This window comes from Pogona vitticeps, chromosome 12, assembly GCF_051106095.1.
Source record: "Pogona vitticeps strain Pit_001003342236 chromosome 12, PviZW2.1, whole genome shotgun sequence".
NCBI classification, from domain to species: domain Eukaryota; kingdom Metazoa; phylum Chordata; class Lepidosauria; order Squamata; family Agamidae; genus Pogona; species Pogona vitticeps.
In genome coordinates this window covers 17,588,303-17,601,053 of record NC_135794.1, presented here as the reverse complement: position 1 = coordinate 17,601,053, position 12,751 = coordinate 17,588,303, and the positions used below count along the sequence as shown (strand labels likewise).

Sequence of the window (12,751 nt, the reverse complement as noted above, 5' to 3'; positions counted from 1 at the left end):
ATACCTTCCTGAAATATCTACCTGCTAGTTCTAGTCCTTTCCCCCTGAGAAGCAGAGAATCTATCTGCTACATCCCTTGTTCCGCTCCTCAGTCCTGGGAGGCTTCTCTTAATTGGAGGTGGCATCTTACAATTTTGTAAGATCAGAATAAATGGGAAGATCAAAAAGAATCTTGATCCATTTCCTTGCAGCCCCATACTGGACTTGCAGCATTTTGCAAGCTCCAGTAATAGTTGATAAACCCTTCATTCTCTCCCATCGGCTTCCAAATTACTGGCAATATACCGGCAACAAGGATGCTCTGAATCTTTGCCTCTGGATCAGACCCATTTTCAGCACCAGTGGCTTGTGGTCTTAGTAGGGGGAGCATCTCACCCCAAAACTTGACCACATATTGTGAGCCTTTCACTGATTTCCAATAAACTGAAACAACCTAGGGCACAACCCACGAAAGAATTCTGCAACCTTAACCTCTGGATCTCTCCTTGCGGAGTGATCCTCCTGTCTTGATCATGAGGTATGTTGGGTGAAACATCTTTGTAACACAAATGATGATCTCCCAATTGAGTAAACATCACTCCCACTTCAGCCACATTGTTTTTAAATAAATCTAAGGCCCAAATCCTATTAGATATGGGAGCATAACACAAGTTTAAAAGGCAGTGTAGACCAGTGGTTTTCAACCTTGGAGCCTTGAATGTTCTTGGACTACAACTCCCAGAAGTCTTTGCCATTAGCTCTGTTGGCCAGGAGTTCTGGGAGTTGTAGTCCAGGAACATCTGGGGACCCAAGGTTGAGGACCACTGTTTTAGATGTTTGGAACTTCAGCACCCAGAAGCCCAAGCTAGCATGGCATATGACAAAGAACAATGGGACTTGTAGTTCAGAACATATGGAGGGCCAAGCTTTCCCTGCCCCCAACCTTGAATCCTCAGATGTTCTTGGGCTACAACTCCCAGAAGCCTTCACCACTAGCTGTGCTGGCCAGGATTTCTGGGAGTTGCAGTCCAAGAATATGTGGAGACCCAAGGTAGGGAACCACTGATGTAGACATTATCTGTTCTGCAGCAAGTCACAAAACTCAGCATGAAACAGATAATACCTACGTTGATTTCTTAACTTGTGCCACTTCAGCACCAAAAGAAAAGTTACACCACTTGCATTAAGCCTGTGAAATATGACAATAGGATTTTGGCTTATGCCTCTTAACTGAAACCACAGGACAGAGAGATTCGGGAATATCTCAATGTATAGCAGCAAGAGAGTTAAAAAAAAAATCAGTGGGCACAACTCCTTCATGACTGTCTCCAAAGGACTGAACAACTACTGTTCTTTTTTATGTGTTGTGACGTTGCTTGCAATTTGTTGCAGCGCTCTAAATGGGCCACTGCCAAAATCTCCTATCCTTAAGAGCTCGATTCAGCTCCTGCAAACTCAAAGCTGTGGCTTTCTTTATGGATTCATTCCATCTCCCATCTGGCCTTTCTCTTTTCCTGCTGCTTCCAGCATGATTGGAGCAAATACACTGTTTAAAGGGATCAGCAGAGGTACTCTTGGCTCTGGCTGAAGGACAGCGACAGGTGGGTTCCCATATATAACATAGTCTCTATATAATGGTAGCATTATATTCACAGAGTTTTTGTAAGAAATATTTGACTAAATCCCAACCCAACTTTTAGTGTTACATTGTAAGGCATATTTTTGTATTATCTTTCTTACTTAGTGGGAGTCTTTAGAACATAGTAAAATATTCATACTGCCAAGGTTATCTTGAGAGCCAGGGAAAGGCAGTCCAGTGGTTAGAGGGGTCAACTTGGAAGATCTTGTTCCAAATCCTCACTGACCTGTGATATTCAGAGAGTAAACAAGAAACCAAGTGTCTCCTTCTCTGTCTCCACCTGATCTGTCACATAGGCTTGTGAGGATCAAGTAGAGAGAAGGAAAGCCTTGGGCTCATTGGAGGAGAGAGGAGATCTAAACGGAACTATTCATAAGGTACTTGAAAATTAAATCTAATCTTCTGTCACTAGTTATTGTCCATGCGAAGGAAATGAAACATCCCTCTCTCTCTCTACATATTCCAGACGGTAGATCCGATGGTCCAAAGAAATGGAAGAAGCAAACAATCTCTTGCATTGCTTCTGAGAAAACCCTAGTTGGACTCTGGATGAACAATGGTGGTGGAACGGGTGGATCTTCTCTTTGACTCAGGCCCAGTTCTTAGTGAAGAAGTCGCAGGGCACTGTAGCAAGACAAGTTGGCTGCAGCACCATGGACAGCTCAGTGTGGCCAAGGTGCTGCACAAGCTGGAGGCTTTCTAGGCCTCTGCCTCTAAGACTCCCACTCTGCTATTCTGCCTTGATCTCATGCTAAGAGAGAGAAAAGGACCAGATGCCTGGCTAAGAGATGGTTGGGATCTTCTCTACTCTGGAGCCAACCTGAAAAGCAGAGACATCACCTTGCCAACAAAAGTCCGCATAGTCAAAGCTATGGTTTTTCCAGTAATGATGTATGGAAGTGAGAGCTGGACCATAAAGAAGGCTGACCGCCGAAGAACTGATGCTTTTGAAATATGGTGTTGGAGGAGGCTCTTGAGAGTCCCCTGGACTGCAAGGAGAACAAACCTATCAATTCTGAAGGAAATCAACCCTGGAAGGACAGATCCTGAAGCTGAGTCTCCAATACTTTGGCCATCTCATGAGAAGAGAAGACTCCCTAGAAAAGACCCTGAAGTTGGGAAAGTGTGAAGGCAGGAGGAGAAGGGGACGACAGAGGACGAGATGGTTGGACAGTGTCACTGAAGCGAACAACATGAGTTTGACCCAACTCCAGGAGGCAGTGGAAGACAGAAGGGCCTGGTGTGCTCTGGTTCATGGGGTCACAAAGAGCTGGACACAACTAAATGACTAAACAACAACCTACCTACCTTGGACTGAAAATATACTATGTATTACAACTGGGTGGAGCACCAGAAACTCAGATGATTATTTAGCCAGTCTGTTTCTCAATCTCTCTCTCTTTTCTCTCCCAGCTTCAGCTAAGTAACACCAGAGTCCGCAACAATATGGGGAATAGAAACCCTATGAGATTGCTAGGTGGATGCAACCCATTTGTGATTTTGGACTAGAACTCCCTGGAGAATCCTGGAACGTCCACCGGCCCCGCTCCCTGGAGTGAAATAAAGCTGAGTGAGATGAAACGCAGGGCCCTTGTTTGAATATCTGAAAAATCAGGTACCACCGACATGGAGGATTGGAAACTGTACAGTACTCAGTCCTGCAGCCTAACTGTTCCTGCGGGATGTCAGATCTCATCCAACTGCATGCCAGGGTTCTTAAGGACTAATGGATATATTTGCTGAACCACAGATATATATAACAGGCAAAAGAGATGTGAGGGAATAAAACATTGCTATGGATAGCCAATACTAACTCTATTAAAGGAGTGCCCGGCTGTGCTCTTGAGGATTTTAATGAAATAGGAAAAGTCAGAGATTGATAAAGTACAGGACCTCACAGAGACAGGGAAGAGACTGGCTTTTCATTGCTCTTGTCTGAAAGAAAAATGGGTTTATGCCTTGTGCCTCCTCCAACTTTTGCATTTGTTTAAGGATGCTTCAGATGCAAGCCCGTTGCCAACATAGATTCAGGATCTATCACAGATAACAGAGCTCCAAATGGTTGAGGGAAATTCAAACCCTTCAGTGGGTGTGCTAAAATACTAAGAAGGATCGCAGCAAATGGCTTGAGGCCATGATTTTTGTCATTTTGATCATCGGGCAGAAATTCACTATCCAGCAGAGGGGAGCAGCTCCTGGGAAATGTTTTAGTTCTGAAAGTATTCACCCCTCTCTTTCCCTGACATTGAAATGCAAGAGAGCAGTGGGGTCACTACACAGTACAAATGCAGGAGTGAGTGATACTTTTGTAGACCCCCTAAAATAATTGTATAATTTACTAGCTTTCATGGACCAGGACCATCCACGTCATCAGGCTTGTCTTGGCGTAAAAAACTTAAAGAGTCCCAAAAGTTCATGGCAAGATGGATTTGGCCAGATGTTTTTCTTCAATGTAAATTAAGACAGACGCAGGCGGCACTGGAGTTGTTGCTTTAAAGCAAGGGTCTCCAAACTACAGCCCGTGGGCCATCTCCGGCCTGTCTTGCCTTTTTATCCGGCCCAGGCATAGGAAGAGGAGGGAAGGGGGACCCAAGCGATCCCCTACCTCTGTTGTCTTTGCAAAGACAGTGGGGTGGGGGATCGCTTGAGTCTCCCCTTTGGCCCTCAAAATGTGTAAAATATAGGATGTGGCCGTTATACTGAAACATTTGGAGACCCCTGCTTTAAAGTTATAGCTGAGGAAGCTGGAGATTGTATCTCACCCTCCAGTTCTTCAAACAAAGATGTGCAGACCTAGGCACATGTCTTCCCATTTGGCCTTCCTCTGAAACCATCTTTTTTCTGCTTGGCTGAGAGACAGGAGGACACAGAAACCCCCAAAGTTTTCCCTGTGGGAAATAGGCCTTTAAAAGCACAGAGAGATGTACTGGCACACAAGGAAACAAAAATACAATCCACAGTTAAGTAATGCTTGATTGGGAATATTTCTGAAAGTGTTAATGAAGGCAAAATTTTATAGTGGATAACCAGGCAAGGGTAGTTGGAAAATGAAGCTCAAATTCACTTAATAATGTTGCGAGTTTAATCATATTTGGGATGCCTAAAATCTTGCACAGAAAGAAGGCAGCTACACAGTCTATCTCATAGTTGGCTGCCGTAATCCAAAAAGGGACCCCAAAGATGAGCTGGTTAGTGATTTTTGCCTGGAAAACTTGGAGAGTAACAGGGACATATTGATGTCTACTATGGAAATGGAAGTGGACTATTGCAGAAAGTTGATTCATAGCCAAAGAAACCGCCACCTTACAATGGTAAGACCAGTTTAATTTGTAATTAAACAATAAGCCTAAATATCAAAAATGTTTCATTTGTTCTATTGGCTTCCTATTTATTTTCACTCTGAGACATTAGTAGCAGAAGAATAAAAGACGTTTCATTGACTTCCAGTTCAACAGCAAATTGACAAACATTATTGCCTTCAACAAGAGACTTCACCAGACTCGAGAGAGGGGAAAAGACACAGCAGAGGGGGTGGGACTGTCTTTGAATTTAGAAGCAGGAGGGAAGAACTGGTTGGTGCTAGATAGATTGACAGTCACCTCAGGCACGCCTTCTCCAAGCGGTATGCAAGGTTATAAAAACTCCAAGAGGTAGAAAACGAAATGCTTTGCTTAAATACTTCTGTTAGGGGTGTGTGTGTGTGTGTCTGTGTGTGTCTGTGTGTGTGTGAGAGAGAGAGAGAGAGTATTTTATAGTTCTCATCCACAGGCCACCATTGGTAATCCCAACAAGTGGGCTGTTGCTGTTTTTATTTTTTTGATAAATAATAAAAATAAATACGATAATTTTTTGATAAATCCTTGAAAAAGGTGGACTTCCCTTTCACTGCGCATACGCTTCTCTTCCCTCCCACCTTCTACACTGCCTGCCTCGTTACATGATTCCTGAGGGACCCTCTTGACAAATGTCTATAAAATGAAGAGAGGGGGGGGGAAATTGGAGTCTAACATCTTCTCACTGTCATCCCACACAGCCGTCTGCCTCTCACATAGACCATTTGGCAGGCGCTGGCTCTCCAGGAGACCAGCTGCTCACACCGCTCCCGTCCAGCAACATCGGGGATACGAGGACTCAGGGAGAAATTAACAGAGCCATCAAAAATGGAATAAAAGATGTTAAGGAGTTGTTCCTTCCCTGTAAACATCCAACGGTTCATCGCGCAACACGGGCTTTGAGAATGGATTGGCTCAAATGGGGGAAAAAAGACATTAGAATATGGATCCAAATGGAGTCTAGAAGTCACACCGAAGGTTGGCTGTCCAGAAGATGATGCGACTGAAAGCAACCCGTATTCATAACTGAAAAAGGAATATGGAAGTATAAAGTAATCAGGGTTAAGAGGCAGACCCTGCCTCTAAATCCTGGCATAGCAAATAAAATTGAAAAACAATCTTCAAAGTGGGATTGTCAGTGGACAGTCTCAGAGAGATTTTGCACATTTCTGAGACACACTTTTGTGCTTTTCTGTCAGAGCAACAGAGCTGGACAAGCCAATATTCACTGCTGTTGCACGAGCCATCAAAAGCTGTAGCACTGAATGGGTTGTTTGTGTCTTTGTGCTTAATCAGTGCATCCTTCTGTGTTTGCTGTGCATGTGGGCATGGCCCGATAACAAGAAAATTGATTTGCAAGGAGATTTTTTTTGTATAAATTGCAAAAGCCAAGGCGCTCCAGACTCCCTTTTAGCGTCATTGGATTGTGCTGCAGCAAAGATCTCTTGGGGAGCCCATCATTTCACGGGGGTCGAGGTGAACAAAAACCACTGACCACAGCCAATTAGGCCAACCGTTCAAGCAAAAGAAAAGAATCCCGTTTGTTCCTGTTATTTCTTCTGAAACCTCTCTCACGGATAGCAGTCACCATGTATTTTCTTCTACTATTAACCATGGCAGACCAGTCGTCACCCCAATGGTGATACCCATTTAGAAACTACTTTAAAATGTTGCAAGATAATGGAACCAAGTTTCTAAACTCTCTTTCAAAAAGAATATTGTTTTAAGCAGCCAGAATAGAAGTAGCCATGTGGTCCATCCATTCATAGAAAAAGAGTTCTAAGTTGAGGATTACCATTAATTGGGTCACAAAAACTTACAAATGGAGTAGTTTGGGAAACTCTCTCTCCTGGGGGGGAGTGACTCTCACCACGAAGAGTAGGGTTTGCAGCTTGCGGGTCTACCTGGATCTGGCGCTTACCATGGAAACCCAGGTGGCATCTCGTGGTCCGCTCCGCCTATTTTCATCTATGGCGGATTGCTCAGCTGCGACCATATCTCTATACCCTCACTACAGTTGTCCATGCACTCGTAATCTCGAGATTAGACCATCGTAATGCACACTACGTGGGGCTACCTTTGAGACTGATGCGGAAGCTTCAAATGGTGCAGAACGTGTTTTGTGTATGTTTTGCAACCGCAGAGGCTCTAGAACTTTCCAAGGAGGCTCCGAACAGGTACGGATCACCCAGGGTGTGATCCACAGAGGCCACAAAGAAGAACCTGCCTTGGTACAAGATGGCTATTGTTGGGTTTATACGTTCATCTCTCCATCCTCTGCGTGAAACAGGTTTGCAGGGTTTTGTGACACTTCAAAACCTGCAAACCTCTTTACAAAGGGCGAACACATCTTAAGGAGCTGTGATTTTATCATACTGCATATCATATTTTGGAGATAGCTCCCTCTGTCTGAGCTTAGAAGAATGAGGAGCAGGGTAACGAGGCAGATGGAATTCAGTCTAACAATGCAGATTAGCTAAATGCACTTCACTCAGTGCAAAATGTAACTTTTGCTCTCCAGACTGAACTCTGTTGGTTCAAAATGGTTTTGCAAACTTTCCAACCAAGGTCTTATGTAGAAGGTAGCGCCTATTGGCCAACAGCTGTGACGTCACCGAGACCTTCATGGCACACAGATTTGGGAGCAATTTCACAATTCTCATAATAATGAGCATGTTCCCCCCCACACACACCCAATAATGCCCAGAAGTAACAAATAAATAGATTGGCGTTCACATGGGAATGGGATAGATTTAAAGACAAACAGGAAGCCCATCAGAAGCATCAAGGATAGACAAGACTACCAACCCAGCATGTTGTCCAACTGAAAGTACAACTGTCATGAAATCTGCTCTCTGAGAAAAAAGATGTCCTCATAATTAAAGATGGGCACGAACTGGAAAAATGACAAATCGGGCTGGTTCACAGTTCGTTTTCCTGGTTTGTGCTGGGAGGGGGGAGAACCCACCTGCCCCTGACCTCCGCCCCCTGCCCACCCCCTTTCCCCTTACCCCGTTGCCTCTTATCTGATTCTGCGGCAGCCACTGTTGCCTCCTCCACTGTCGCCACCACCGCTATCCTCAGAAGCACCAGGCCCAGCCTCCCTCTCTGGGGCCGGCCTAGTGCCTCTGCACATGCATCCACCTATCAGCTCAGGGGGCTGCACGTGTGCAGCGGTGTTGGGCTGGCTTCGAGGAGGTTCGTGCTTCAGTTTGTGCCCACCTCTACACCTGATCTAAGCAAGTACACTTGTAAATTTAAATATCACAGCTGTCTCCACCTGTAAACCAGCAGCAATGACCACCTAAGAAAGTCCTGAGACTACGTAGAAGGCAAACTATAATCTTTAAAATGTGCTATCATTCCCTAAAGTTTGGAAAGAGGCATATGCAAGTCAAGAAAGAAGAGGAGCTATCAAAATCATATTCCAAAGGGAAATCACACAGTGACACTGATGAACCAACACTATATTGCTGATTTTTCTCTTCTTCCTGCAATCCATCTCCCCGTTTGACTGAAAGGCTACCTACCGGCAACACAAAGGGCTGTCATAAATGCCGACTGAAACACACACATCACAAAGGGTGATTTGTCTTTCTGTCCATGTTACGACTACAGGAGGGCCGGCCGTGCAGTCATTTCCCCTTGAAACCATCAAGGCTAGAATGATACATGGAGCAAAAGGTAAAAAAACTTACAGACAGTAAAGGGATGGCAACTTTTCCAAGGAAATCAGGAGGCTTATCTCCATCTTCGTCAAACACCGTCACTTCTAAAATGTCATGGATGTCTTTAACGGGGCTGGAAGGATGGAGAGAAAAATTAGGGCTCCATCTGTTTCAAAATAGAGCTGGACATACATAGTCACTAATTAAGCCCTGGTCACACTGGAGTATTAAACTGGCATATAATGACATTGCCTCAGATCTAATCACATCAATTCTATTTCTCCCCCCCCCCTTGTGTTGCTTTGTACAGCCACAAACACAAGTTACAAAAGGCCTCATAAATGTATACAAAACCAAATGATTCTGTGGCACTTTTGAGGACTGACAGATTGATTTTAGTACAAGTTAGTTACTAAAAAATACCCCATATTGGTAAGATCATCATGTAATCAACACTAACAAGTATTCTAGCTTCTCGTATGTGTGTGTGCATTCCAGCTTCTCGTCTCGTGTGGGTGCGTCAACTTTTTTCAAGCCCTACATCAGAAGGATGTACTTACAAAGTGAAGACCTGGTTCCACTCTGGATTGAGGTTTTTATAAATGGTATAACTCTGAAGTCTGGCATTCCCAAGCTCCAGTACACAGAAAGGATCACTTTTGCCTAGAAGAAAAAAAAATATAATATTTTCTTTTCAGGTATTTGACACGTGAGGGGGCAAAAAATGATCTGTTTTTCTGTAGACCACCATATGGCACTATTTCTTCCAGTTTTCCCATTGTTTTCTCAAAATCACTTTTTTCCTTTATTTACAGGAGTTACATACAGTGGTGCCTCACATTACGACCTTAATTCGTTCCAGTGAAATCACTGTAAAACAAAAACATCATAAAGCGAAAATAAAAAAGCCATTGAAACGGATTAAAACCTGGTCAATGCATTCCAATCGGCTAAGAACTCGCCGTCCAGCAAAGATCCTCCATAGGGGTGGCCATTTTTGGGTGCCTGTGCAGTGAAAAATGGCTCCTAAACACAGCGGGGAGCCATATTGAGCACCCAGCGACCATTTTGAAAAACCGACGATCAGTGGTTTTGATCGTCGGGAAGCGAAAATCGGTTCCTGAAACAAGGAACCGATCATTGCACAGCAAAATTCCCCCATTCAAAACGTCGTTTTGCAATCGCTTTTGCGATCGCAAAAACCTCATCGTAATGCACATTCATCGTTAAACGGAGTGCCCGTCTTGCCAGGCACCACTGTACTAGAAAACATTTCAGCAGTTGCAAAGTTCTGCTCAGCTACTGTGAGGGCCAACAGAAAATGGCTCTGCTGCAGGGAAATGTTTTTTCAGGAAGATTCTGTGTTTTGAGATGGGGAAATATTCAGCAGATTTGATTAGAGATGGGCATGAACCAAACCATGAACCAGGGAAAAAATACTGGGCTGGTTCATTGTTCAGTTAGTGGTTTGGTTCAGGGATCCCATTTTGAAAATATGTACCTACGCAAGATTAACACAGTGCTTCCAAGAAATAAAGTATGCAGAAAACAATGTCGGAATTTTAAAAACAAATGACTAGAAAGGTACACAATAGAAGAAGAAGCAGGAATAAACAATTGTGTCAATGAGAGGAAAATGCATATGTTTACCCATTAGGAGAAAAAAGCTTGAATAAAATATATCATTTGAGTGGGAAATGCATAAATAAAATGTATACAAATTCCCAAAACCACAGATTTTTGGAATCTGATCTCAGATTTTGGCAGGAGGAAAATGCAAGCCAGGTTGGCTAAGCAGAGCTAATGGGAATTAAGAGTTCAACAATATCTGGAACGTCACCAGTTCTCTAGTCTGGATTCATAGACGATAAGAATCAACAGCCAAGGGCCAGAAATCTCTTTCCTGCTTCCTCCATTCAAGCAGACACACTTGTCCCATACAAATATGGAGGATGTTGTGGTTATTAGAGATAGGTACAAACTATTGGTTTGGTGGTTTAGCCCGGTTTGTTTCCTGGTTGAACAGCCGATTCATGGTTTGACACCCTGGCCCCCCCAGTGGCTGCCCTGAGCTGTGGTGTGTTGAACTGCAGATCAGCTGCCTGGCCAGGAAACGAACCATACCGAACCACCCAACCGGGGGTTTGTGCCCATCTTGAGGACATCACCTCACCTTGGGGAGACGAAACAACTCTTTAGACTAGCCCTTCTCAACCGGCCATGGCCATAAACAAATACAGTGGTGCCTCGCTTAACTACTGCCCCGCATTACGACGAATCAGCTTTATGACGATCTTTTTGCGATTGCAATTGCAATCACAAAACGATGGTTTCAATGGGGGAAATTCGCTTTGCGATGATCGGTTCCCTGCTTCGGGAACCGATTCTTCGTAAAACGATGTTTTAACAGCTGATCGGCGGTTTCAAAATGGCCACTGGGTGATTAAAATGGCTCCCCTCTGTGTTTAGGGATGGATTCCTCGCTATAGAGGCAGCGAAAATGGCTGCCGTATGGAGGATCTTCGCTGGACGGTGAGTTTTTACCCCATTGGAATGTATTGAAAGGGTTTCAATGTGTTTCAATGGGGTTTTTATTTTTGTTTTATGATGTTTTCGCTTAACGGCGATTTTCCTGGAACGGATTATCATCGTTAAGCAAGGTACCACTGTATGAAAGAAATATAGGTCAAATCAGGATCGTATAAATCGCACGACGATACCTATAAAGTGGTGCATGAAGGCTAGTTTCCAGTCTGTGCCCCCCTTCAAATGCTCCATGGCCCCCATTGAGAATAGCTGCTCTAGACCACCATCTTCCCATCTCAAAGTGCCCCTCTTTGAACGGTAGCTTCTGATTAGCTGCTTAAGACCAACTTGTGTTGTTGCGATCCACTGTCAACAAGTTGCCCTAAACCAGAACCAAGTTGGAACCAACTTAGGGCAATCCTAATAGACTTTTCAAGGTAAGAGAGATACTTAAGGAACGGTTCTACAGGTTACAACTGGTGAACTTCTACGGCTGGGTAGGGACTTGAATCCATGAATCCAGATCTCCAAATATCTACTTACTTCACTGGCTATAGGATAGGTCAATATTATTCCAGGACCATGGGTGAGCAGTGGATGGTCTGAGGTTACAAACCACAGTACGTAGTTCACTCAGCCCCAGTTTCTCAGTAAGTAGAAAGATTGCCCTTGATATTATACCCTTGTTTACTTCACATATTGTATAGAATCATGAACACAGGAAGGTAGTGCCATACATATTTCACACCTGTAAATTTACCTGTAATTTTTTTCTGTTCCCCCCACCTGCTTTTGAATATTTTTTTCCTAAGTACCAGGAATACAGCCACAATATCAAATATTTTAACCAAGTAAAGATGGAGGCATAAAAGAAAAAAAATCATTCAGAAATAATCTACTTTTATTACATTGTAGAAAGACCAATTTCAGGGTCCTGTATTTTGCATAAGACAGAACGGCTTGGTTAACGGATAAAATGCATGAATCTTCTTAGATATAGTCTACCTTCTGCACTCTTTTTACATCCATCACTTTTATGCACGCATTCTATTATATTGTTTTTCATAATAAAAACAAAAGGCTCAACTCAGTTCCCATTTTAATTCTGGTGACTTGAACATAATGAAAGACAAATAAACTTTAGAAAAGCAGTATTTTATACCTGAAAAATCTGCAGCTAACAGATTGACAGCTTTTAAAACTTTGACTTGCAGGAAACCTATGTCACTTAGGTTCTGGAACGAGTTCGCTATACACTGGGGGGGAAAAGGCATGGTTAGAAAAAGGTGAAATATATAGAAATATTCATTTGATTTTACATGTTTATAAGCTATCTTTCAGTGAAGAGACAAAATTCACATTTAACTTGTGGCTTATTTCTTTATTTAGAAGATCTATATCCCACCATCTCAGAGTGGGTTATAAAAAATAGTTTAAATTAAAAAATATTTTAAATTATGCCAATTTAAAGAGAATCTGAATACTTAAACCATGTTGCTGTTTCAACTTACATAGTGTTTGGAGCACTCTGTGGGTAGTTTCTAACATAATTATTCAGACATCAATTTGTCGTGTGTCCCCCCCCCCCCACCGCGAGCCGGGCACTC

The 12,751-nt window shown here is 43.3% G+C and overlaps 1 protein-coding gene across 2 annotated transcripts in view; it reads right to left on the bottom strand.

Moving 5' to 3' along the window:
• Positions 1-12,751, bottom strand: part of MCTP2 (multiple C2 and transmembrane domain containing 2) — a 113,087-nt gene that overhangs the window by 52,385 nt on the left and 47,951 nt on the right. For both annotated transcript variants that reach the window (XM_078380911.1, XM_078380910.1), the window contains 3 exons: positions 12,307-12,400; positions 9,179-9,281; positions 8,649-8,751 (listed from right to left, as the gene is read on the bottom strand). In XM_078380911.1, coding sequence (XP_078237037.1) covers positions 8,649-8,751; positions 9,179-9,281; positions 12,307-12,400 — 300 coding nt within the window. The remainder of the gene's footprint in view (positions 1-8,648; positions 8,752-9,178; positions 9,282-12,306; positions 12,401-12,751) is intronic.